The sequence below is a fragment of the Echeneis naucrates genome, chromosome 3, assembly GCF_900963305.1.
Source record: "Echeneis naucrates chromosome 3, fEcheNa1.1, whole genome shotgun sequence".
NCBI classification, from domain to species: domain Eukaryota; kingdom Metazoa; phylum Chordata; class Actinopteri; order Carangiformes; family Echeneidae; genus Echeneis; species Echeneis naucrates.
In genome coordinates, this window is record NC_042513.1 from 26,491,187 (window position 1) to 26,518,738 (window position 27,552).

Below are 27,552 nucleotides of genomic sequence, written 5' to 3' on the forward strand. Positions count from 1 at the left end.
GCTTTTACAAAATAAAGGCCGCTCGGATCAGCAAATAAAACACTATGAGTGTATTTTAACTGTAGAACCTACATGAATGACAATGAAAGACAATTTAGACAAAACTACACACAAACCTGCTCAACATGAAGCACACATCTTCGGGAATCCACAAACACTCTGAACCAACACAATACAACAACAATGACTGTTTGTAATATTATCAGTGGGAATAATTTTAAATGCATTAAATACCATCTATCCTCTCAATAGGTCCAACAGTCTGACTGTAATAGGAAAATAAATCTCTAACTGCACGTTTTAAATTAGAATATATAAATCGTTATCCTGCTCGCTTTTAATTTGATAGTTGATTCATTTCACTTCCTGCCTCATTGTGGTAAATTTGATGGCGTTCACAAAATGGCCGCGCCCTCTGACGTCAGAGGATTCAAAGACATGTTTTCTTCTGGACTGACTGACTGACTGACTGACTGCTGCACATATTTAAAAAAGAAACCCTGCAGAAAGTTCATCTTTGGTAAACAAAATAAAAGTTAGGATGGTGTCAGATGTTTTTGTTTATTAAGCAGCTGCATAAAAATTGATGGAGCGAAACACACAAACTGATTTGGCTCTCCTGTAAACTTGAATCATCAGTGATCCAACTGTTGGAGCGTCCGGACGTGAATCCTGAACACAACCAGAACTACACAATAAGCCGAGCAGCCAAAATAAAGATGTCATGTCAGCTCAACACACTGTGACTGAGTGAAACGAGGGTTTGGTTGGAAAAAGTAGCAAGCCTGTAAATGTTTTAGTCCCGTATGAGGGTTGTCAGAAGGATGGGGTCAAAGGTCAATTTAAAAAGCAACGTGGTTATAATCTGGACAGACAATGCTGAGGCCATTACAGACAGGTTTCACACCACCTCTCCTCCTCCGCTCGGGCTGTGGGGCTCATTCCTCACCATCAAGCTGAACGCTCGTCTCTGTTCAGTCTCCTCTGAAGCAGAAGATCCAGATGTGATAAGACACACCTGATTCAATAATCATTATTGCTGAAGAAACCGCTGACCATCCAACAGTGATTATTCTAAGAACAATGGCTCTCTGTGTTTCGACTGGAAATTCAAGCAGAGCACACGCTCCAGAATAAAGGCGCTCACCGGTTGAGATTGATTTCTGTCAGATAGTGATCAGCGATAGATTAAACGTAAATCTGGGGAACTCTGTGAAGGTTCAAGAGGACCCTCATCAATATATCTTAATTTTTCAAAGCAGCAGAGGAACAGCTGGATGTCACTGATAACAGACAGAAGCAGGTGACCAAAAGTAAAAAAAGATAAATACAGATATTAATTCTGCCTCATGACGTGACATTTGGCAGTCTGCATTATCTGCAGCAGGCTGACCAGCTCTGGAGTCAGCTGCTGACTTCATTAATCCTCACAGGAAATTACTTTGGTGTTGCAGGATGTGTCCAAATGCCACATGGAGCCACATTAAACGGAGTAACATGCAGTTTAGCAGAGCTAAGGAATACGTAATGATGCGTTATGTATGAAGGAGCGTTTGTTGTAATTAATACTTGCTTGAAATGATTTAAAGGCCGATTTCTCCGCCCATCAACTTCCTGCTCTGTGATTCCTGTGTTGAACAAAGGGTGAAGTGTTAGATGGCCAAAAGTCATGTAAGAAAAAAGACCATATGAATTTTAACAGCGATGACATCTGGAGGACGGTGTTTGGTGCTGCTGAATGTTTGTTTAAAGCCCTTCATTACTTTCATGTTTCCTTCCTTTGTGCAGCAACTTGGACAGAAATAAACTCTCCAGTTCGTCCCCAGGAGTCACAGGATCAAATGGACGGCATCAGTTGTTGTTCAGTGTGTGTGCAATATGCTCATGTACTGTTTCATGTGTGCAGCCAGCAGAAAGCTGAGGAACCAGCCAGAGGATCTCACACTGTTCTGAACACGCCATCGATCGCTCGGCTTCCTGCTCTTCCCTCCACAAGCTCCTGCGACCATTTAGTGGAGATTCTTGGGCTCTGCTCTTCAACACCTGAACACCACGTAGGTCACCAAACCAGGAAGACTCATCATTCAGCGTGACAATCACTGTTTACAGTGAAGGTTTACACAAACAAATATACCGTACCTCACATTTTTTAAATCCTCCTTTCACCTCATCAGGGGACGGAGAGGCCACAGAGGGAAGGCTTTGGCAGAGTAGACTGACTCAGACGTTAAACAGGGAAGAGGTTGACTATCCTGACCGACTGTTGTTGTTGTTAATACAATGCATTCACATCAAAGATGTAGTTCCTTGGTTTCCAGCTCCGGTCCTGGAGGGCCGCTGTCCTGCTCCAACTGATCAGCTCGTCATCAGGCTCTGCTGAAGTCTGATCAGTCTGATCAGGAGTCACTCCTTTGAATCAGGAAACATCAGGACCGGTGCTGGAGACCTCTGATGTTTTATTTACAAGTGTTATGATCTGTGAAGAGTTTGAATCATTAATGCCTGTATGGAGAAAAAAAAGGCACAAATTCACCAAAAATCAAATATCAGCCAACTTTTACTGACAAACTTCAACACAGTCAAAGAAAATGATAACTTACAACTATACAAATGTCGTAATGAATTATAACACACAATCAGTCCAACAACATTCACACACTGTGTGGTACACAAACCATTTTCTTTGGATAGAAAACTTTGCGTTTTGGCTTCTGTGGTTTGTGATATTCAAATTTAATGCAGGATGAGAAGAAACGGATTGTTAATTATGTGAACTTCACTGCAGAATTTAAAAATGGATACCTAAATGAATCAGTTCTAAACAAGCATAGTCTGATGTGATGATTTTCTGGGGGGGGGGGGGCTGCTGAAAATATACATGTAGCTTTTCTTATATATTACAAATGTTAATACCTCAAATGTGACTCAACAGTCAACGTGATGCGTCTGCTACAAAAAGCTTGTGTGAAAAATGATTGCATTTACAAATTTCAAACAGTGTTAGGGTTAGGGTTAAAAAGTGCCCGTTTTGTGAGTGGGGGGTTTGAAGTCTAATGCTGTTAGTTTCTAGACAGATGTCACTGAATCAGCACAGTGGTTCAATGTTCACACTAAATAGCGATTAATGCCGACCCTCAGCAGGAACACTGGAATACAATCATCCAGACTCTGGACCGACGCACTGTGCAGGTCTGCGTCCATCATCTGGCCCACCAAAGACCCAGAGATGCTGTCTCTTCTTGGTATTGTCAGTTCAGCACAGAGCTCCTGCACGGTTACAGAACAGACCTTCAAGGTCCACAAAAGTGATGAGCCGTTTTCTGTGACCTTCTGGACACCAATCTACAGCTTCTGCTTCAAAACGTGTTCGGGGTGAAAGAAGACACCTCATCCCTGCAGGTCAAAAGTCTGGAGGCAGTGACTGGAGCAGCAGTAGGCCACAAAACTCACCGTCGTCCTAAAGAAAAAGGAAGTGATAGCAAATACGTTTGTGTGAGAAAGATCTTCTGTACCAATATAAAACAAGATGAGTAATTGTCTGCAGGGAACCTGCGGTGAACTCCGGCCAGGGCGGTGTCACGGAGGGGGAAGAGCTTGGGGTAGATGATGGTGAACATGGCCTGGCTGCAGCGGTGGCAGTGACCCAGCGGGAACTGCAGCAGGTCCAACAGGCTCTTTGGGAGCGTGATGGGAGGCAGCAGGTTGAAGTCTGGAGACGTCACAGGACAGGAAGTGATGTCAGCTCATGTACCAAACAGGGTGGAGCAGATCCAGGTGCTGTTTCTCCTCACCTGTTGGCCGGTGGTGGTAGATACGGTGCAGGGTCCTCATGGTGAGCTCCTCCAGGGGGACCACGCTGTCTGTCTGCGAGCCCACCGCTTTAACTTCGGCCGGCAGCCTGACCAGAGCCTCGCTCAGCGCCTCGCCCGGCTGCTCGGCCTGCTCGCCATCCAACACTGGAGACGACACTCCACACCTGCAGAGCAGCAGCACACAGGCAGGTCTGATCCCTCAATTGCTTTTTAAATATATTATGCAACAGGATGCAGTTTTTGTAATTTATTTCTATCCTTGAATCAGTGCAGGGCTGAGCTATTTCAGACTGCTCTGTCTCAAAGTGAGTCGGAGGAGTTTAAGTCCAATGAAGTGAATGTAACTTCAGTTACCCGCTGCAGCCGATGACCTTGTTATACAGGTAAGAGGGGAGGCCTTTAAGGTCCATGTTGTTGTCCACAAACACGAACTGCAGCTCCCGTGATCTGCCCAGATCTGAAACACACAGATAATGACACAGCCTCGCTGCCTAAATCTCCATGGCAACTTACGCACAGAGGGCTGAAACGGACCGAGCGGTAGGAAGGTCAGGCGGTTGGCGGCCATGGAGAGCTGGTTGAGGCGGTGGAGCCAGCACAGCTGTCGGGGTACGTGGCTCAGCAGGTTGTGGTCCGCCGTCAGGTTCTGCAGAGAGAGACAGCGGTGCAGCCGATCCGGCAGAGACATCAGCTGGTTCATGGACACGTCCAAAGTCTCCAGCTCCTGCAGGTCACCGATCTCTGCAGGCGTCACACAAACATGAGATGGATCAGGATCTCATTTCTATTCACAGTGAGGCTGCTTTTTTCTTTCCTGTTTCACAGCTACTGAATCATAATGAAAAAAAAAAATAACAACAACAACAACAACAACAATTAAATCAGTAATTTGAAAAGAATATTTCACCAAAGTCCATCTAAACTGGACTTTAGCATTTTGTGGTCCTTGTTTCAGTGATTTAGAGACATTCGGATGGTTTATCTGACGTGGACACATTACTGAATGTTACGATGTCACTTGTGTGTCAGTCCCTTTGGATAAAATCATCAGACAAATAAGTAAATGTAACTTCTACTGTATGAAAGAGAGCAACACCTTAGTGTAATTTTGGTTGAGAAATTAATTTTTTTAAAACTTGTGTTCCCATAAATAATGATGAGTAAAAACTTTTAAATATCTAATAATGGGTTAAAATTGAAATAAAACATTAAAATATGAGAGTTGTGTTTTTAGAGTGCAGGAACAATGAGGGAAAAAAATTAATCTGAACATTTGTTGGTTTGGTGTGTCAAACTGAATACGTTGTCAGTGTCTTGGGTGTCAATTGTGTGTTGCAGTTTTTCTCTCTTTTATTTGTGTGTCTCTGTTGCCCTCTGCTGGAAAATAAATAAACTTTAACCACCTCAGAAAATTAAAATTCAAAAGGGAGAGTTCCAATTAAAACAGAAAGGAAAGATGAAATTATGATTAAGCTGTGTGATAAATATGAGGTAACTGTGAGATGCACCACACATACACACAAAAAAAGTTGTGTATTGATGTTTCACATTCTTTCTTCTTTAATCTTTTATTCCATTAAAGTTTTGATGCTCAAACTTTTTGTCTTGATGTTAAACCACAATCCTAAACATTTATTTTGTCCCCCTCAGATATACATATATAGATTTCATGTGCATTTAAAAAGACCATGACAGGGCAGCGTGTACCTGGAGGAAGACATTTCAGCTGGTTGTTGGACAGTCTCAGGTGCCGCAGAGACCTGAGCCGGCCGATCTCCGGACAGAGCAGCTGCAGGGCGTTACTGCTCAGGTCCAGTGACTGCAGCCTGGCCAGGTTTCCAATAGCTGGGGATCAAACCGCAGACACCTTTGTTATGTTAAACCAACATCCACCAAGCTGCTCTTCATCATCCGGTCAAAGCCAATCAGACCTCTCCAGGATTCACTGGTTCACATTCGAGGGTTTAAACAGTGCAAAATTCTGTAACATCTGATGTCCGGATGAATCAGTGGCTGTTTGTGTCGATCTTTCATCAGTCTTTCCTTTAATCTCACCTGAATCGACCGTTTGTGGCCAGTTTAATGATGTTACATTTTTTTTTGGACAGGTATGTGACAAATGCCAACAATCAGTTGAAAAGGACACAAATGAGACATGAGGATGTGACATCGAGAAGACCTACCTTCAGGAATAATCACTATGTTGTTTGAGTGCAAATACCTGAAAAGAAAAAAATAATAATTTACTGAGTTATTTGAGCTCTCCTGGGTTTGTTCTAAAACTGTCTCAGGCCTTTTCAGGCCCGTCAGGTTCAAAGTCTTTCAGAGTTAGCACACAGCTGGGAGAACAACTTCCTGCTCTCAAATAACTAAACCATGAAAAGAAGATTATTTTTAAAAAACAAGAACAAAAGGCAGCTCAGCTGAATACTCACAGTTCGATTAGATTTGGAAGTTTCTGTGCAAGATTGTCCGGCTGATAAAGAAGAAACAGCAGAAATAAAGTGTGAACTAACCAGGGAATCATGTTGTGAACAGTGTGAGTTCGGCTCTGCTGGACATTTATGTTGACACACAGCAACAATAAAGAGTCTGTCAGGGAAAAGCTCCGTGATCATACCAGCGTAGTGAGCGAGTTCCTCTTCATGTACAGTCTCTCCAGAAACTGCAGGCCTTCGTCTTTCAGCAGCTCCACGGGGAAAATGTTCAGGTTCTTGTAGTTCAGAAACAGGTTTTTGTGCCGTTCCTGTTTGGCCATGAAGATCGTGTCATGGAGGTCAGTGGCCATTTCTGAGGAGACTCCTCCTCCAGGTGGAGAAGACGGGACCACCCCTCCTCTATGGCATCACTGACAGAGGAGCAGGGAGCTTATCAGACAACTGACGACACAACAGACACTGACCTTCACTAACTGACTTTAACAGACACTGACCTTCATTAACAGACACTGACCCTCACTGACTGACATCAACAGACACTGACCCTCATTAACTGACTTTAACAGACACTGACCCTCATTGACTGACATCAACAGACACTGACCCTAATTAACTGACTTTAACATACAATGACCCTCATTAACTGACATCAACAGACACTAACCTTCATTAACAGACACTGACCCTCATTGACTGACTTTAACAGACACTGACCCTCATTAACTGACATCAAGACACTGACCCTCATTAACTGACATCAACAGACACTGAACCTCATTAACTGACATCAACAGACACTGACCCTCATGAACTGACATTACGGACGTTGGTCGGTGTTTATACGTCATTAGCATCGTTAGCATGTTAGCAGCTGTTATCCCAACACGGTCAGTAAACACTAATTCGGTGATGTACCGTCTTTGTTTGCCGCTCCTCCTCCACGTTAACAGCCGAACAGGTGTGGAGCCGCCTGCTGCCAACAGGACGCCTTTAAAGACGTGAGACGGACGACCTGGACTCGTTTTCGGACAGAAATATGGACACACGGCTAACGGCTCTACGGCGACGGCTTTGCGCCTGCGCGTCCGCCATATTGGAGAGGTCAACATCCGCTGACCGAAATGACGAGTAACAACAATAACATTAAAATGATAATAATGATTATAAACAGCAGAAAATACACAACATTAAACAACAATAAAACAAACATGTCCAATAATGCTTCTAAACCGATATTCATCAAATTTGGTTTGACATATAACACACACACACACACACACACACATATATATATATATATATATATATATATATATATATATATATATATATACAAGGTTGTTTATGTACTTACTTTGAGAAACCCACAGAGGATGACTATATCAGTTAATTTTAACCTGAAGTATTCTAGCAGTCTGTTTTATGTATTACTTTATAAAAGACTTGTCTGCTCCATTATAGCGACTCTTCTCACCTTCATGAAATTTTGTCTTCTTTCAAAATGAAAGTCTCCTTAACCTGTCACCGTTAAGTGAAGAAAACACCTCACTGCATTCGTCACTATGAGATTTAAATTTTATTTTTTATTAATTTTATTATTTATTTCTTAAAATTTTTTCTAACTACTGACTTTTCAATCCACACAGTTCAAACGACAGTTCATCAGTCACCTCAATTTTAACCAAGTTAAAATATATTTCTTCACACATGACGACACAGATATATGATATATGTTTAGTGTAAATGTGAAAAATAGATGGCCAAGATATGTGGATAAAAATAGTGGTGGAGTTTAAGGCAAAACAAACATTTGAAAAGAGCAGACAGGAAGGGGTCACAGCTTCTTCTTCTCTTCTGAACAGGCTGCTGGTGTTTTGCTGCCACCTTCTGTCTCTCATTTTGGAAGGCAGCATGTTGCTGCTGCTGAATTATGGATCTTCTGTGAAGGTCTACCTGAACACAAACAATGAAAACTGGAATAGTTGAGGCGAGAGATTCTCAAGACCTTGAGCAGGTCTGATGTTCCTGATGTTACAGAGCAAAGCATCATGGCTGAGCCTGGCTCCATCAGTCAGGGGAGAATAATGACACACATGATGAACCAGCTGTGGTTAAATACAGCTGCATTGTTGAGAAAATTAACAATCAAAGAGTTTGCATACATTTTATTCATCTTAAATCTCATGTATAAAAAAAAAAAAAAGAATCAGAGAAAAAGACATTCTCTTTTCCTTCAGCCAATCATTTTTCTCAGTATTCAGATTATATCGATAACAGGAAAAACTCTGACAACAGCATGTACAAAAGAAAACCAAAATGAAACCTTAGTCTAACAGATCATTTCAATAGAAACACAAGAGTTGGAAGGCTATGAATAATTTACACACACCAAAGTCTTGGTAACAAATTGGCCATCAATATAACAAAATAGAAAAAAAAGGAAGAAGTTTGTTCAACTTTACGTCCGCTCTGTGAGGTGTTCCAGTGGTAAAAGTGAGGCAAAAATCAGACCACAAACAGCAAAACATCCATCCTGACCATCTCCGCTGCGGTGAGACCAGACCGGACCGGACCAGATCCATTAACACCCAAACCTCCAGCCTGAAATCACACACCTGCCTTATTCAGATGGGAAGGAGACTCAAAAAAATTGAAATAAAGAACAGCAAGGATGCTTTTTGTTTGTTTGTGACTGGAATTACAATCACCAACATGTCTAGACACACAGAAATGCACCAAAGTCCCTTTACAGTAAAAACAACAAACATGAGGGGTTCCTCTGTTAGCAGACGTGTTTCCATAGCAACCAGTAGAGATCAATAGGTCACATGACTTCACCTGGCGATGGGGAGGACAACAAACGGGTTGTTGTGGAAACAAAGCTCGCTCCGGATGAATCTGTCAGTTAATCAACGGCGGCAGAGGAGGAAATCTCGGTCATTCATCGTTTTGGGGGCAACGAAGAGACAGCAGCTTTTAAAGCAGCTCCATCTTCTCCGGCTGTCTACGAGGGGACATCTGATGAAGTCCAACTTAAGTCAAAACATCAAGGTTTTCAACTCGTTTCTAAAGTCAGACCACTTTTTCCCATAATGACCATCAGTCTGAGTTAAAAACAGGACAAAACAACTAAAGGGGGGGGCGTGAATGAAGTCATGTAACAACAATGCGTGAGAGCCACAAAGGCCAGTCTTCAATCTTCAGGCTGGGAGGAAATGGGAAGAGGAGGTTTTAACAACAGGGGAGGAAAACACCAAAGCCTTTCACAGCAGGACTGACCCCCCCACCCCCTCGGAGCTCCTCTCACAGCAGAGCACCCCAGAAATAAATCAGCCTCCTCGTCCTTCAGACTCAGAGCTGAAATCTCACCATCACTGTTCCTATGACTTATGAGTTTAAGCTGGAACAGATCGATTTGTCCCCAGATGTCACCAGCAGACAGACACACACACACACACACACATAAACACAGACACACACCTCCCTCCCCGAGGTTTGTGGTTTGAATTTGACCGTATTAACAGCACTCAGTAAAACCGCCATTACAGCTGGACAACAGAGATGTTTTGTTTTACTGTACATGTGTGTAAGCTGGGGAAGAAAAAAAACACACACACAAAAAAAACCCAACAAAAAACAGTGAGGTAGATGGATGGTCGAAGGAATAACAACAAAACCTTCCCCTAACATAGAAAGAGAACATAAAAAAAAAAAAAATCAGGAGGGGGGAAACAATAACTTGTGGGGAATTTGTACAGTGATTTACACTTCACAAAAAAATATAAGATAAACAAGGAAGAAACATCTGGGCTGGGAAGCCAAATGCAACTTTTTGAGGTTAATGAGCCTTTAAAATGTTTCATGTGGTCAACTCGTCTTCAAATGTTATTCTGATGCGTTAGTTCAGTCAACGCTGACGAAGGAGTTTGCTACGCGCTCAGATGTTCAACACAGGGATCTCCAGTTACAGTCAGTTCTCAGACCAAGTGCGTGTCTACTGTTGTTGTCGTTTATTCCTTCAGTGTCGTCCTCAGTTGTGAAATCTTATTCCTCCTAAAGCATTTTCAGAAACAATCCCAGTGCTGTTTGATAATTTCACTTATTTTTCATCCAAATTTGACTTCAGTCAATCTTCTACAAACACGTTCATAAGTTGAAAAGAGATAAATAATATTAATTATTCCAGCAGCGCCCTTGATTCAAGAGAGACCATGAATAGTGATTAGAAGTGAAATTATCTAACAGACCTTTTGTTTTTGTTGCACTTGCCTTCAGGAAAATAAGATGTTAAGACTGCTACATTAAATAAATTCTCTTTCTTTGTACCTTCAACCAACCAAATGTTCCAACACGCACAAACATATGGAACCCCGAGACTGACAAAGTCCAATAAACTGTCATCAGAGAAGTCAGAACTCAGCGACAGATAATACAGAATTAACAAAGTAAAATTGGATTTTTTCACACTCTTGTTAACTTTCCTTTCTGTGTCTTTGCACATATTTCTCACGTAGGTTCACAACCCATTTTATCATTTTCTAGTGTTTACATATGAACGATATTACAGTGAACACATTTAACGTCATTGTTTCAGGGTTTGTGTGTGTGTGTGAGAGACATCTGTGGAACAACTGAGCCAACTGAGGTTAGTTCATTTTTCTGAAAAATACAGTTAACTGAAAACTTTTAGCCTTTTTCAGCTTCCAACCGAGTGGCAGAAATATTTGATCATGAAACCGGCTAATATTACTTGTTTTTATTTTTGTGACACAATGTTCACCTTCAACTCTCTGTCCTTTATCTACATGAGGGGCCGTATTTTCCTCCACATGCAGCTGGACAGCATTCAACTACTCTTTTCTTTTAATCAATGAACTAAACAAAAAGCTTGAAATAACCAACTCTTGTTAGCATGAACAAATGTGTGTGAAAAACGGAGAATAAATCAAATCTGCAGCCTCCTGAAAAGAAAGCTAAGGAGCTGAAAAATCCAGTGAGCAATTTTATGCCCTGAATCAAAAGTGAAGGAAAATGATGAAAACGATTTTTCTTTTTAACGAACTGAACAGACTTTAAATGTATTTTTGCTTTTTTTAAACTACTTAACCAACAATATGATATTTTGACTCATCTGATAACCTTCCATTGTATTTTGTCAGTATGCAAAAGGCTCCATACAATGTGGCGTTCATTTTAAAACTGGAAATCCCCGTTCTGCTTTCACACCGACGTGATACATGTTGTCTAATGATCAGAAAAAACACAATAACAGAATCATCAGACGCACAACCAGACCGGAAGTCTCTGGGTATGACGGCACGAAAAAATCAAAACGAAAATAAACGGCAGAGAAGGATTTAACTTTTCTCTTTGACCTGAGATTTAGCTGGGACTCAGCAGTGACGCCTGACCTCTGAGTCTGATGACGGGTGTTGGCGGTCTGGTCCAAACTCGAGAGGACAGAGGTCCAAGGTGTCCCGAGAGAACACGAGGACGCCGACGGTTGCTGGCACCATCGCTGTCCTCTTGTCAGAATGGGAGGGGACGTTACCGGTGTTTCAAAACACAAGGCAAATTGTCGTACCTTTTTACGCAAACACAGAAACGAAACTAGCTCAGATACATTTTATACAGCTACAAGCATAAAAAAAAAGATGGACTGTAGTGGAAACTTTCATAGATCCAACCTGAAGGAGTTTTATCTCTTTTTATATATAGATATTAACTATATTACAACCACAAGAGAAATAAGGAATAGCAGCTTCTTTCTGTACATGATAAATGTCTCCAACCGTATAAAAGTTAGAAAAAGTGACAAACAACTGGTGTGTACATCAATGCTCTGCCTATGTAGAGATGTTGGAAATGTTGGAGACTAATGACTAGTCTAAAAAAATACCTGTTTGTATACAACAAGGACGCCTCTGAACACAGAGAGACAGTATAGACCTAGAGAGATATTATGAATCTATTTGTTTTGCTCTTCATGCTTTTCCCCCCCAGTCTTTTTTTTTTTGTTTTTTTAACCTTTTTAATCGACTGGATTTGGATCTGGTGGCTAGACTGGAAACGGAACAGCACTTTGTGACAGGATGTGGCTCAATTTCAGATAAATTGATCTAGCCAAAGTCTTTGATGTCAATTTGACAGTAGACAGAAGCTGCAGAAGTCAAACAGCAACAGAGGAGCGGCGTAAGACTGTTGAGGGACGTTTGACCGCCGATTTAAGAACAATGAGGAAATCGATCAAAGTGCTTTTGTTTTGTTTCCATTTTCAATCCGGTGCGTAGGAGATAGTAAAAAACAAAAAAGTACAATTTTGGCAACAAATTTGGCAGATTTGACCTTTCTCCCCCTGGTTGTTGTTGGTTTCAGTGGACTTGGCATTTGGCTGACACTCAGCCTGCAGAGCAGCAAGATGACAGAATGACCGATGGAGACACTGACCTCTCTGAAGTGCTTCTCCTTCATTAGATATGCTTAACAGTTTCACCATAATGCCCGCCCAGAAGCGACCAAAACTCCGGTCATTTGTAAAGGCCTACACATTTGTGATTTCCCATTTGGAAATACATATAAAAAAGTAACAAACAACAAGTCATAAAATAAGTTCAGCCATAGAGAGAGATCTCCACCTTTTTTTTTTGTGTTTTTGTTTTGTTTTTGGTTGTCCCACTCAGCAGCACAGGCGGTGTCATATCTGACAGCCAGCTGGTAGAAACCAAAAGTAGAACATGAAAAAAAAAAAAAAAAAAAAAAAAAAGGTGTGTAGTTACAGCAGAACATGAACTTCGGACAGTTTCTCCACCTTCCTCTGAGTCTTTGCTCCTCACTGGATTTGCTGTATTTTATCTATTGGAGAAAAAAAAAGAGAGATCGAGATCCCACCCACTGTGACATCGGGTTCTGCAGAGCAGCAGGTGGCAGGGTTTGCAGTCCGGTAGTTGTCTCAGTCCCATCAGCAGGCAGAGGACTGTGGGAGAGGCATGGCGCGTTCGTTTTTGCGTCCTCCGTTCATGTGCGCGTATGGCGGCAGTTCCTCCAGAGACGGTCGCATCGGGACGCCCGCGCTGGTTCCGATCCCCGGCCCCGACAGTCCGTTGGCTGCCTGCTGGCCAGAGGCCTGCTTGTCCACGGCAGCGGTTGATGTACAGGGGGAGGACGGGGAGCTGGGGCTTAGCGAGGGGGCGGGTGGAGCGTCCGAGCTCGGGGAGGGCGGGGTCTGTTGGGAGACTGGGGATTGCTGTGGCTGCACAGAAGGCGGCGGCTCGAGGGGAACGTCTTCAACATTGTCCATTTTGTCCAGGTGGACCTGCGGATCGTCCGTCGGCCTGTTGTCAGCGCTGTAGAAGAAACTCACCTCTTTGAATGACGGATCCAGCTCTTCCTTTATGCTGCTGATGATCTCCACAAAGGATGGACGCATCTTAGGATTGTACTGCCAACACATACGCATGAGTTCAAACCTGCACAAACATACAGACACACACAGGTTAGACTCATTACACAACATGCCCTTCAGTTTGACTCCATCCAGCTGAACTGCTGCTCAAAAACCTATTTTGTTTTTTAACCTTATTTCTTCATCGTTCCTGTTTAAATTTCAGTAGTTAGGAACTTATTTAAGCTGTTACTGTGTGTTTTTTACGCCACACTGTAGCTGGAAGTGTCTTCTTTGGGTCCATGTGGACTGGACTACCAGGACACAGGACCCATGTCGCACTTCTCTTCTTGGCCACTGGCATTTGTATATTTATCTATGCACTTATTTCATTATTACTGATGTTCTGGAGCAAAGTTTTTTTTTCCTGAAAGCATCAATAACGTTGTTTTATTCTGATTTATAGTCAGGGCTGTGAATGCTTTTAAAAAAATCTAATGCAAAGCTACCAAAGATGCTTTCAGATGTTGTACAATAGCACCTCTATATATATATATATGTGTGTGTGTGTGTGTAATATTTATGGACAGCATATTATTTGAAAATGCCTGCTGTTAGCTCTCATCTGATGTAGAAAGCAACGCGTTGTCATTATTCTCCCAGCAAACCCTGTGGCTTTACATCTGTTCACCACATGACTCCACCATCTGATGCATCCTCTATGTTTGGTGGTCGGTGGCCAAATTTATCTGCCACGCTCACAGATCTATTGATGTGGATTTATACTCGAGCTGTTTCAACAAACACGTCATGGGGAACACAAAAGGACACGGTGACAAACAGACGGGCTGAGGCTTGGAAATCCCAACGGCCGCCGGCTAAAGAGCGGCAGAACCTCCTCAATGTGTGCATGAATAAACAGCAATCTTTCAGGTTTTCGACTGGCAAAGTCAAAGAACGAATAATAATATGGACACACGGGAGGTTTGGGAGTATAGTCTGCTGGTGTGTGAGCTGTGTTTGTCTCTTACAGCATGTCAGGACAGTTCTGTGGTTTCTCCAGCAGCCCCCCCTCCATGACAAAGCGAAGGACCTGCTCATTGGACAGACCTTGATAGGGCTGCTCTGCCAAAGTGGCAATCTCCCACAACACGACCCCAAATGACCTGAACACAGAAAGATAGACATATGCGTTCAATTATCACAATTATAATCGGAAGGTATTTTGTGAAAACTATAAACAGAGAGAACAAAGCTGCACTGTGTGTGTTTGTTTGTGTTTTGTGTGTGTCTGCTCACCAGACGTCTGAGTTAGTGGTGAAGACTCCGTCCTTCAGAGACTCGGGGGACATCCAACGGACGGGGAGCAAACCCTTACCCCCTTTGCGGTAGTAATCAGTCTCATAGATATCTCTGGTCATGCCAAAATCTGCAAAAACACACGGCACCACACACAGGGAGGAAGTGAAGAGTCAGCAACAGCTGGAAAAAACATTCGAGACTAAATTCTAAGCAACTACGATTGTTGAGACCTTTGCAAGCTCAGAGGTTACACATTCTCTGACACCAAGCTGTGTTCACTCGTGACAAATTTAAAATTAAGACAGAAGCTCCTCTTACCTCCTATCTTCACTGTGAAGTCCTCGGCCACCATGCAGTTCCTGGCCGCCAGGTCTCTGTGGACAAACTTGTTGGCGTTGAGGTAAGCCATGCCGTCGGCGATCTGCCCGGCCATCTGAAGCATCTTCTTCAGAGGAGGGAGAGACAGGCTCGACCATTGCTGCTGGAAACGGACAGACAGACACGACAGAAGAGCTGCAGCTTTGCCCAACAAATTCAACATTTTCTGTGATTTCTAAATGTTGTGAAGTGGAGAAATTGAGTCATTGAGTTGTTAATACAGATAACATTCAGCCATATACAATCGCTGCCACTCCAACAAGGAAGGCTGACCACGACCTCCGACCCCACACATCAGTGACCTGGTTGGTACCTCTTTAGGCCGGAGGGAGCGTAAGTAGCTCTTCAGGTCCCCTCGTGTCATCAGCTCCATGATGACCAGAGTGGGCTGGCCCTGAGAGACCACTCCCAGGAGACGGACCTGCACAAGACAACACAACGGCATTAGACAGAAACAGAGTCTGACCTTGGGTTTATTTTTATCGTACTGATTTGGATCTGAACATGTGTTATATTCTAATTACCAGCCGAAGGACTGCAAGTGACCTGATTTTCTGCCGCTTGCTAAGTGAAATTAAGGTGATGTGCCAAAAAAAATAAATAAAAAATAAACCTTAATGAATACAAATGATTATGGGGCTTGTGTGTACGTACCACATGGTGACAGTTGAACTCTTTCATGACAGAGGCTTCATTGAGAAACTCTATTCTCTCCCTCATGCTGGCCGACTCATTGACGGTCTTGATGGCGACGCGCGTCTCAGGTTCATCTTTGACCACGCCCTTCGCCAAGCCCTCGTACACCATGCCGAACGAGCCCTGACCGAGCTCCCGACTCAGAGAGATCTTCTCCCGCGCCACCTCCCACTCATCAGGTACGTACACTACACCGGAAAAACAAACACTCACACATTAATTCAGATCCTCACTCCTGCACAGATATTTACATTTAATATACACTTAAACTTGCAGCTCAAAAAACCTTTTACGCACTTTCTGCAGCACTGAAGTACTCTGGATTCACTGAGGCGTAGAGGACTCCATTTCCAAGACGATCGCTGTTCCTGAGCAAAACGAAAACATGTTTTTCGTGCTTACAGAAACACAAACACTTTCATATACCTTTAGCCTCCATCCACAGTTCTACTAATTATGTTTTGATCAGTTTCTCTGTTTGTTTTTGCTTCCTGTCAATAAAAATGAACAGAAACACTCTGAAAAGCTGGTGACCTTGTTTCACTTCAGAAACGCTGGAGTTGTGTTGTAGTCTTGACTTTTGGAGACAAAAAGGCAGACACCCACAGTCGCTGACTGATCAGCGGAGAAAACAACATGAGTGACAGATTACAGGTGTTACTGACCTTGTTGTTTTTGCTATTAGCTGTTAAATTCAGCATTTTAACTGTCTTTGCTGCTCCTCTTTGTTAGTACATTGTGTGACCAAGACTCTGCTGCCAGTTTGACTAAATGCAATGCAAAGTGTGACAGGAGTTGTTTACTTCCTGTGTAAATTAATTTATATAAAAATAGATTACTTGACCGTGTCCTGATGTTCACATAACATGGAAATGCTCTTGTTGGTTATTTGCCACGTCGTGTAACAGGCTGTAATTGCTTTTTCACTGAAGGCCTATGGAGGTCTGTTTGACCTTTATTACTTTATGTTTCTGCTACATGAAAATCTGCCTCTTCTGCTTTGTTTCCATTTATTTTAGGCAAACACACACTGTGTTCCCACGCAAATAGACAATGCAACAATCGTTGTGCTTGACACCAGTATAGCACCAGTACAGAGGATCACTCACCTTTTCCTGTTAAAGACCACCAGCATTGTGACCAGAAGGCAGATGCAGAGGATGATGGCGATCGGAATGAAGATCATGGCGTACAGGGCGTTTTCATATCCTGTCGGGTGAAACATTTTGATAACTGACACAATTAACAACCTTTGTTTGTTATCGGGAAACCAAAAGATTGTCACAGTGCAAAGTGAGATCGGAACGACAGACTACAATGCTGCTTTGTGGAGTTTGTGTCTTACGTTCAGCCACATAGAGATCCAGAGTGTGTGTCCACGAGCCGTTGCCAGCGAGAGACGTAGCTCTCACTCTGACAGAGTAGTTTCCTGGACTTAGGTTGGAGAGGCGGACGCCACGCTGGGCCCGATACATCTGACCTGAGACACATTCGTGCTTCTCGGTCTGACACGCAAACAGGGAAAAAAAAAAAAAAAGCTAATTATATGAAGGCCCTCCTTCTTCAGACTGATAAATAAGACTCACTGAGACTAATCGTTCACAGTTTCTTTGTGTTTAACGTTGTGCTGCCAATGTCTTAATCTGTAATTATAAAACATATCATATATATGTGTTATAACCTGAGTGTGTAACAGACTAACCAGCATTTCAATCAGATGTGAACAGAATTTATATATAAAAGCTTCTAAATCATTCTGAACCTGACTTTAAATTCACTTTCAAACTTCTGAGTTGTTGATAAAAGCAGCAGGTTCCTACCTCAGCGGCCAGTTTGAACTTGATCTCATACATAAGGATGAGTCCGTTGGGGTGAGGCGGCTCTGGCCAGCGCAGGAACACCCAGTCCTCCTGGCCCTCCCAGGTCACTTTGCCTGGAATGTCGTCAGCTTTTTCTAAACAGAACAGACATTTTGACCGAGTGACACTCTTAAGGACGTGGCCTGAGAAAAGACGGGACTGATGCTCCTCCTCTAACCTGCAGGCTTCGTTCTGGAGAAGACAAACTCTGCAGCGCTGCAGCGTTGAACCTGTCGATTGCAGGCGTGGATGTCGATACGGTAAACGGTGAACGGCTGCAGGCCGGAGATCTGCAGCTCACGCTCCGTCACGGACTTCTCTTTGAATTCAAACTCTCGGTCTGCCGGGTCCACGTCGGCGAAGGTGCTGCCATTACCGGCTGCTTGGAGAGGCGGGACAGTGCTGCTGTTGCTGTGCAGACGGTTGCGGCGGGAGTGCGTGGAGTTGGCGACGCCATAGACATCTCTGCGGCGCCGATCGGGTGGCCTGGAGAAGATATGGGAGGAAAAGGAAGGGGCAGGGAAGAGAGATGTTTGGGTTTGGTAGTATAAATGATTTTGACTGAAAACGAAGATGTAACATGAATAAAGATTGTGTGCAGATGAAGTGGACTGTCGTTTGCTCATTGGCCTTTTCCACGCTGATGCCAAAGTCAGGAAATCTTTCACAGCTCAGCGTTGAGTCTTTAAGTGATTTTTTTTTTTTTTTTAAACATTTGTCGCCATTTGGCATTTAATTCAGGGGCTGGGATGAAACTCAGTAGTCAAATGGTAAATGAAGTTACTGAACCACACAAGTGGTTTTATAGAACTTTATAGAACCAAGTTGTTCCTTTAAGTGTATTTAATTTCTGGACATTTTGTTTGATGGGAATGGTATTACAGGTTTTCTGGTCATTTCTAATGAAACCAACTAGTTGCATTCTTTCATTGGACATAAAGTTGAATAAATGGAATTGAGTCACGTCTTTTTTTCCCTAATTGTTGCCAACAGATCCATCAAATGTTAAAAAGACTGTGGTTTTTATATAATAATCACACAGAGTTGAGATACAGGAGTTATGTGTTCAGTCACATGCTGCCGTCGTCTGAAATGCTGAGGCTGGAGGACAAAATGGAGGAAGCGTGGAAATGTCCTTTTCAGTTTCTCTCGCATCTGCAAAACATGCTGAGAGCTAATTAACATCAACTGGACTGAGGTTTAGTGTGTGTGTGTGTGTGTGTCGTTGTGATGCAGATGTCAAAACACACAAACTCCCTAAATTACACAGTAGCAGAAACATAAAGTAGAGATAAATTAAAGAAATGTGGAGACCGGTTCACAAAGACAGTCACTGATCTGCACCGGAGTTAGAGAAATGTCACACTCTCTCACACACACTCAGTGAAAAATAAAGAGATTTTGCTTTGCTTCTAGAAAAAGAGGTGAAGGAAAGCTGCAGCCACACACACCGGTCCTTACCTGGGTGTGAAAATTGAATTGTGCAGGAAGTTTTCAAAGACTTTTCTGTAGGAGGCGTCAGCAGCTTCTGCCTCCAGGTCCTCCACTGACTTTGGGCAGGGGCAACAGGGGCCTTTTTCTGCCCCCTCAGGATCTGGTTTAGTGGGCTTTGTGTCCTCTTCCTGGTCTCCTACACCGATGGCAGCGATTCTTATGGGGATCTTCAGCTCTGCAGGAGGATGAGGAGGATGCGTTTTGTGACGGTTGGAAGTGCGAGTGTTCAAAGTGCGTGTGCATGCGCAGTTGTGTGTGTACCTTTCGAGCAGTAGTTGTGTTGATACAGCTCACTGTCTTCGGCTTGTTGCTGCCATCTGACCAGGTAGTAAGTCTGGTTTCCGTTCGGAGAGACAGGGGGGGACCAACGCACCACCAGCTGCGTGGAGGAGTTTGAGTACGCTCGCACATCCTGAGGCATGGAGGGTGCTGAGAGAGAGAGACAAAGATCTAAATGATTCTGGTCTCTATGTCATCGCTACGTGGCAGCTTGATAGAGCCCTTTACTAACGACTTGTAGGAAATGTCCCTCCTTCAGGGTAGGATGCAGACTCTGCCAGTGCAGATGTGACTTGCTGACATCACATTGCTGCTATGCCTTTACACTGCAGCTGGATTTGTTTAGAGCGGTCTTCCATTTCATCTAATTGTATTACAGTTTCTGCAAATCAGTTTTTCTTCATCTCTTTGAGCTGCAGCTGTGTTTATTTAAAAGCTCCCTCCCTCTCCACCTCTTTACAGTACATCTGCATCAAATCCAGCTATCGCAGTGTCATCACAAAAACAAGTCTGCATCCATTTGACAAAGAAGAAGTGATGTGAAGAGAACATTAGCTCTTTGTGAGTAGAATTACAGTTTAACAAACCTCCATCATTTTACTGTGTTATTTCATCACTGGTCACGTCCACCACAGTCTCTGATGTAAGGTGAAAACCTTTGGCTGATTTAGGTATTCTAGCACCTTTACATGAACATTTATCGTCCCTGATGTCAGCATTTGACCCAGTTTACCTGAGGGGCTTGTTCGGATGTAGACCACCTTGCTCTTGGCACTGGGCATATGTTTGTCCTCCACCATCAGCGTGATGGCTTTGACAAAGACGGCGTACTGGGTCCAGGGTTTCAGGTTGGACAGAAGGACTCCGGGGTCGGAGTCCTTGTCTGGCCTCAGCTCAACATCCACCATGTTCCAGCTGTTGGAGCCGCAGCCGTCCTGCCCCTCGAACTCTGTGATGTTCTGGTACGGCCTGCAAGGAACGCAATTAGTGTCCCAGAGCATTAAGAAATCCTCAACCTTTCAGCTTCCTTCATAATAATTTGTTTAATATACAGACACACACGTGTACAGAACTGAGGAGACTGACTTTAAAATGAAAAATCTAAATCCATATGTATTCACAGCTTAAATACAGCTGAAACTGACACTAAACTCTATTAAAAAATACTATACAATGTTTCTTTCTTCATATTTGTGCATAAAAAAATACAATCTAGCTGAATAATTCTATCAAACAAACAAACAATAAAACATCACGTTGTTTTTAATGTCACTTTTATTATCATTATTTAATGTTTAGCGCATTTAAACTCCCTTTTAATCAAATGTGAAATTTTGTCTTGTCACGAGTCAGTGAACAAGCTTGAGGAATCCAGTTTCAGTTCCTGTTGCTGTTTGAAGGACGCAGCCGAGGAGCGAAGAACTTACGCCTCCTTGTAGTAGACGATGAAACTGATGAGGTCCCTGTAGTCGGGAGGCCGGTAACGCTGCCAGGTCAGTTTGATCCTGGTATTGCTGGTGCTGTTGGACTTAAACTTTAGAATGGTACTTTCACCTGAAAGAAAGTAATAAACAAAGAGCTTCAATATATTACTGTAACACTTGGAGTCTCATTGACAGACTGATGCAGTTAATGCACACGTGGTGAAGAGCAACGTCAGACACACAAGACGCGTTTGCAAACTGCTAGTAAACTTGAGTAGGTCCTGCACATGTACGGGACGTAGCAATTAAAATTTTTGTGGTTCTCATACTGAGGCTCTTTTGACCCCTTACAGCTGGCTCTGTCGCCGTTGTTTCGGAAATCACTCTCATCAAAGCGGCCTTGGATGCCCGTCTTGTTCCACATGTTGCGGATCTCAGACATGCACAGTTTCGGGTTGGCTCTGAAGAACAGCTTTCCTGTTTTGATGGTGAGATTGTGCTGCTTCCAGTCCCAGAGATACTGGAGCTGCTGGTTGTCGAACGCAGAGAAGGCGTACATGCTGCAGGGAGGAAAGAAGAGAGGACGAATCAATCACAGTCACTTCTTTCTGTAGTCTCTGTCTGCTGTTTCTGTTCATTGTGAAGGTCAGCTTTCCCATCAAGGACAAGGTTTTATTTTCAAAAACACTTTTACACTGGATGGTGCGGAGAGGAGTTTTTATGAGTCACAGGGTAACACCCAGACATCTAGGAATGGCTGTAATGTGGGCCTTAGGGCAGTAAGATTCCTGTGAGCTCAAGGAGAAACAGACGGAGGAGGGAGTCGAGGCCACTCCACAACCCTGAGAGAACCTTCCCTTCGTCTGCTGGAGGCCGGCGCTTTTTGCTACATACAAAATTATTGCCGCTGCCGCTCCAAAACCTTATGAAATGTCACAAGTCGCAATTACAAGACTTTGCAGAGGCGCAGTCCTGCTGTGGACGACCGGCTGAGGTCAAAACAGTGGAATACTCTGCTCTGGTGAAGCCGTGACTGACTGAGTTTTGTACACTGAGGTTGGAAAGATACACAGGTTCACTGAGGCCAAAATCAAACTTGGCTGTTGTTGGTTTGTGTGTCCTCCGCACACCACCGTTAACGCTTGTCAAAGATAGTTTGTGAGGGAAGAAGCTCCACTCTGTAACACCGCTGCACAACCACAAAGGAACTCAGCGTTTCTTTTGGTCACACAGAGTCTGATGGTTTCCACTAAGTATTTTAACCTTACAAACTTATGATCCGTGACCTTTTTGCATTTATTTGATGTGAGAGAGGAGAATCGGGGAAGATAGAGGAAGGGCGACATGCAGCGAACGGCCATAGGTGGGACTTAAACTCAGATCATTACAGGTAGTAACCTTTGGTGCTCCATCAGGTGTACCATATTTAAGTTGAACACCAGGTTGGGGGCCTCCTGATGCCCCCAGGACTGAGTCCTAAAGCCAAGAAAGTCAGCTGGCATTTCTCAGCTTCTCGTCTTTAATCCACAGATGTTTTTTTGAACAGTTCTTAGTTAGATGACTGAAATTCCTTTGTCCCACAGCGGGGAACTGGTGATAAAGGAAGAACGAAGAGTGATTTATTTTCTGCAGTCACCCGGAAGCCCATGCAAGGGAAATCAGGGTGATGCTAATATTAATTTTCTTATAGTAAAAAGAAAAAAGGTTACAGGTCAGTGTGTCCACTGATGCAGTTAAAAACTAAATTCGTGACTGAATATCTTTTATATTTGAGTGACGATATTACAGTTAACTAACTGAAAGCAAGTTATTCTGTCCAACAACAACCTTGACAAGCCACATTAGAACACAAAAACTTCACAAAGTTACTTCTACACAAAACAGACTGAATGTTCACGAGAACTCATTTTAAAATGGTGAAATATACTGCATGGGTGTTGTGTGCCTGTATGTTCATCATCGTGTGTGTGTGTGTGTGTGTGTGTGTGTGTGTGTGTGTGTGTTTGAGCGTGCTCATACTCTTCCAGAAGGCTTTCTCCATCGATGAATCTGAGGCTGCGGAGGAAGGCCAGAGAGCTCAGAGTGTGGGAGTGTCTGATCCGCACGAAGCCCGTCACCCTCTGGATCAGTCCGGTGAAACTCTCCAGCTCTGCCACCATGTTGTCTAATAAAACAGAAACGCACTTTTTTAAACTGTCCTGCCTGATTCTACTCATTTCTCTCCTATTAATGTATCCCATCTAATAATTTGCCCTCCCTCCTCTCCTCTGCTTTGTGATTGTGACAATCACGAATCGTCAACAAACACAAAAGCAGCTTTTGTATGAAATGACATTGAGCCTCCAAGTGAAGATGTGGATGCTTTCACACAGAGGATAAGATCCACAGCCGACCCAACCACAACAAAGCTGTTTTTATAGTACTATACATTCAATATAACTTAATATATATAAAACTTATTTCTTCCTGACTGGAGAGTTTAACAGCATCTAACCCACAGGTCATTTTAATGATGTAACATGTGGGCTGCTGTGAAGTGACTGTGACCTCGTCTGTCCGCCGGCGGCAGCAGACTTGCTATTGAGACGCCAGTATTAGTCGCCGTGTTGTGACACGCTGAAGAACTTACGGCCTCTGCGGATGTTGATGTGCAGGTTGCCTTTGATAACGGTGCAGCCTTTGAGAGACTGAGCAGCGTCCATGGAGTCGATGACCTTCCCATCGCACACTTTATCACACAGGCCATCGCAGGCTGTACAGAACATACTGGAGACAGACAGGGGGAGGAGATAGTGAGAGACAGTAAATGTGCAGTGTGTCATTTCACTGACACACTGTTTAGCTGAAGTCTTAAAGCTCTCCGCTGACCTTTGAGTTTTATTTCTGTCTCTGAAAGATTTTACGTCAGTGCTTCACAGGAGCAGCTAAACGATGTCTAGGAGAGATTCCAACATTTAACCAGAGACTCTCATTATATAAACTAATGGCTCTTTATTGTAGCTGTTCTATTACACTCTGTTCTTGCCCTGGAGAAACTTCAGAATGGAAACTAATAGCAGGGTGTGGAACAATGTCAGGCCAACAATAAGAGCTCCTCCACCCAGCAGCTCCATTTCAGTCTGGTTCGTCACAGACGGCAGCTCACCTGTTGGGCGCCGTTCGAGTGTACCCAGACGGGCAGTCGGGCATGCACTCTCCGCCGTGGATGATAAACCTGTCGTAGTCAGGGAGGTGGACTTTGGAGCAGAGTTCGACGCTGATGCAGCGCCAGCCCTCGAACTTGTAGGTTCCGGGAGGGCAGTCGGCCACACAGCGCCCTTGGTGGTAGTAATGCACACATGCAGCACATGCTGTGTCACTACCGGGGACTGTGCAGCTGCCTAGACACTGAGGGTGGCAGCACTCGCCATCTGCTGTGCACGCTCGCCGTACACACTTATCAGGGCACTCTGGATGGGAGACAGAGAGGAGGGAAAGAGGATTATTTACCTGTGCAGACAAATAAAAACACCAGTTTGCGTTCTATTTTCCCACAGATCATAGTGGACTTAGGGAAGCTTTTTTTTTAAATGAGCAGTTTCAGGCAATAACTCGTATAGTTTTGTTTAATATCTGAATATCTAATCAGCAGACAGGAATAACTGCACCATCACATCCAAAACATGAGGACACAAGTAGCATGATGATGGAGGAGGAATTATAATTGAGCCTTTTTTTTTTTTCTAACTCAACACTCCCTGTTTAGCTCCATTTCATGTTTTTACAAACTGAGTATTGTTGGATTTTCCATCACTTTGGGCTCTGATGGACACTGTTTCTCATTTTATGACATTTTATTAGTCACTCAGTAAAAAAATTGAACTATAGCAAAAAGTTAGATGTACCAACTTAACAAATAAAAGGAAAGGAAAGCAGGAAATCAGCAGACTGCTCATATACCAGCACCAAGAGAAGGACAGGTGATAATGTGGTCAGCAGAGTTTCAGGTTGCTCAGATTCTGGTTGGATGCTATCAGCTATGGTCCTGAACAGATGATTTGCCTCCAAACGTGCGAACCGGCCCAGATTAGAGCTCATAAATCACCAACAACAGGCGTTCACCGGGAAGGCAGGCGTGCAGGCGCCTCCATGTCCGGCCATCAACTAAACAGAACCCAACTCTGTTTCTTCTGTCAAAAAAAAATAAATAAAATAAAATACAATAAAATAAAATGTGAACACAGTGAACGAAAACCAAATCCAACAATCAACTCAGATCTTTTGTCCAAAGCAGTTGTTGGTGTCGAGCCCAGTAGTACTGCGTGAGGCTGATCCCCGATCCAACAGGCACAAAAACCTCTCCGCTCCAGGTTTTCCAATGAGCACTGCTACAAATAACTCTTCTAGTTGCTGTGGTGTCCCTCTAAATAAGAGGATACTGTAACTGATGACAGGAAAAACTGATTGAGGAGCTCCAGAAGGAAAACACTGGGCTGACCTACGTATGATGAGGAGCCACACCTCGCAGCAGCCTTTGTCCGTACAGGGGAGGAATTTCAATTAAATGTTGGAGGGGGGGGGGGGGGGTTAGAGCCGTTAAGGGGCTCATTTTACAGTTTGACACACACCTTGGATCAGAAAATAAGAATAGAAAATAGATGTTCTTACTCAGACATGCTTGGTCGTTAGTACACTTCCAAGAGAAATACTGACAGAGGTCGTTAACAGCCGACGGAGAAACAAAGAGAAAGAGAAAAAATAATAATAATAATAAAAACCCCCATTTAGCATTCACCCTGAAGCCGGCTTAACTGACAACACAAAAGCTGATTCACACAGAGCGACGTTCAAGACTCCAAACTTCAAAGCGCTTGCACTGTCTGCCACACAAACAAACACTAATTGCTATGGAAACACAGAAAGTCATTGCTTGAAATTATTTGTGTGTTAGTGAGTCTGAGTCCTGTAAGGCATAAACAAAGGGGGCAGGGATATCTGAACAATAAACAACTAGATGAAGAAAAAGGCTGTAATTTCGATTATGTCATCTGCTCCGGCAGGCCAGGGCTGTGTTTAAACAGACACCAAACAAAGTGAAGTTATGGGAAACGATGTGTTGTTTATCGGATGAAACGCGTTCGGACACGCTCCCTCCACCAGCTGTCAAACAAACTGAAGCCAGAGTAGATACCTGCTGCTGCTACTTCAACTTATATTCTAAGAAATCACAGTTTCATCAGAAACCCATACCGATGCTCGCTGAGATTAAAACTGAAATCAGGGCTAAGCAATCGATCTAATAATTATCAAAGAGTGTGATATCCGAATAAGTAAAATGCATCACAACGAATCGTCGAAGAAGTTTCGCGGTGCTGCAGAAATGCTCCTGGCCTCTCCATTGGGTCTCCCAGATGTATCACATCAACATCTTTTCTTTGTTCTCTCCACTGAAAAAAAAAGAAAAATCATGACTCAAATTGCAATATCAGCCAAAACAATAATCCATTTCATTTGTTTTGTGTCTTTTTTTTTTTTTTTGCATCATCAGCACAGAGGAAAAAATCGCCATTTTGAGATACAACCTCATACAGACCACACAAAACACACTCTTTGAGAAGGCTTTTGAAAACACTCTGTTGTGACACCGATCCAACCTGCCAGTTAAGGAAATCCCAAACTGTATCGTCAACCACAAACAAAAGACTATTATAAGCTCTCTGACAAGTTGTTAGTTTTTCTCATTTGCTGAGGTGGATGACTGAATTTAAATTTAGGGAGAGGAAATCTCCCGTCATCTTGGTGAGGTGGTGACCATGAGATGACCTCGCTGCCCGCCTCCCGACGGACACGAGGCCAATCACAACCTTCAGACCGCGTGGTCCCACCGACCGTTCGTGCTCAGCAGGAGACGACCAGTGCTGCATTTCACAGGCACAAAATGTTCTTTCTCTGTTTCAAGCACCCCCCCACCACCACCCACTGACTGTATCTCACCCTTTGACCTTTGGGAGCAGCGGAGGAAAGGTATCGTTTTGCCCTGTGATAACGTACAAAGAAGAGAGGCTCAGGTTGGAGTTAGTCTGAACCCCCCCCACCCCACCCCTGCCTCGCTGACCAGTACAGGGTGGGCTGAGGTGGGGGGGTGGGGGCGGGTAGACAGTGTACCTCAGCACTCTGCTAGCTGGCTGCCACATAATAGATCCCAGATTTTATCCTGTGTCTCCCCCTCACTTCTCTCTCAGAGGCAGGTTGATGCAGAACTGCAGCATCACAAAATCTATCACAAACAGGGCTGAACTGATGGAAATTTTGCATTATAAACTATATCAGCAATCGATTTAAGCAAATAAATACATTTTATAGTTTCGGACATTTTGTTTTAAATAAAATTAGCTTCCTTTCTTTCACCGCCCCATGTGAGGGATAAAGGATAAAATGATAAAATCTAAACAAAATAAAAGCAAAACTTGCTTTGAAGAATTTCTTTGTCATTTTAATTTATAAAAAAAA

General features: G+C 43.4%; 2 protein-coding genes across 3 annotated transcripts in view; both read right to left on the bottom strand.

Moving 5' to 3' along the window:
* Window positions 1-2,555: 2,555 nt before the first annotated feature.
* lrrc28 (leucine rich repeat containing 28) lies at window positions 2,556-7,320 on the bottom strand. 2 transcript variants are annotated; one of them, XM_029498291.1, is made up of 10 exons: window positions 7,166-7,320; window positions 6,433-6,660; window positions 6,248-6,288; window positions 5,996-6,033; window positions 5,520-5,657; window positions 4,347-4,553; window positions 4,167-4,269; window positions 3,792-3,976; window positions 3,550-3,709; window positions 2,556-3,457 (listed from the first exon to the last, which is right to left on the bottom strand). In XM_029498291.1, exons 2-10 carry the CDS (start codon window positions 6,598-6,600, stop codon window positions 3,388-3,390), a joined length of 1,110 nt encoding a protein of 369 aa, XP_029354151.1. In that variant the 5' UTR covers window positions 6,601-6,660; window positions 7,166-7,320; the 3' UTR covers window positions 2,556-3,387. The 2 variants fall into 2 exon arrangements, with proteins under 2 accessions (XP_029354151.1, XP_029354150.1); XM_029498290.1 differs by having other exon boundaries at window positions 2,556-3,709.
* A 5,888-nt stretch (window positions 7,321-13,208) lies between these two features.
* The window catches only part of igf1rb (insulin-like growth factor 1b receptor), a 36,140-nt gene continuing 21,796 nt past the window's right edge, over window positions 13,209-27,552 (bottom strand). The window contains exons 3-21 of the mRNA XM_029499160.1: window positions 24,209-24,512; window positions 23,693-23,829; window positions 23,083-23,227; window positions 21,415-21,623; window positions 21,067-21,193; window positions 20,373-20,608; window positions 19,622-19,789; window positions 19,328-19,535; window positions 18,045-18,352; window positions 17,828-17,961; window positions 17,353-17,512; window positions 17,117-17,216; window positions 16,305-16,375; window positions 15,966-16,195; window positions 15,625-15,732; window positions 15,252-15,414; window positions 14,931-15,060; window positions 14,663-14,797; window positions 13,209-13,716 (exon numbers count right to left, since the gene is read on the bottom strand). Coding sequence (XP_029355020.1) covers window positions 13,209-13,716; window positions 14,663-14,797; window positions 14,931-15,060; window positions 15,252-15,414; window positions 15,625-15,732; window positions 15,966-16,195; window positions 16,305-16,375; window positions 17,117-17,216; window positions 17,353-17,512; window positions 17,828-17,961; window positions 18,045-18,352; window positions 19,328-19,535; window positions 19,622-19,789; window positions 20,373-20,608; window positions 21,067-21,193; window positions 21,415-21,623; window positions 23,083-23,227; window positions 23,693-23,829; window positions 24,209-24,512 — 3,581 coding nt within the window. The remainder of the gene's footprint in view (window positions 13,717-14,662; window positions 14,798-14,930; window positions 15,061-15,251; window positions 15,415-15,624; window positions 15,733-15,965; window positions 16,196-16,304; window positions 16,376-17,116; window positions 17,217-17,352; window positions 17,513-17,827; window positions 17,962-18,044; window positions 18,353-19,327; window positions 19,536-19,621; window positions 19,790-20,372; window positions 20,609-21,066; window positions 21,194-21,414; window positions 21,624-23,082; window positions 23,228-23,692; window positions 23,830-24,208; window positions 24,513-27,552) is intronic.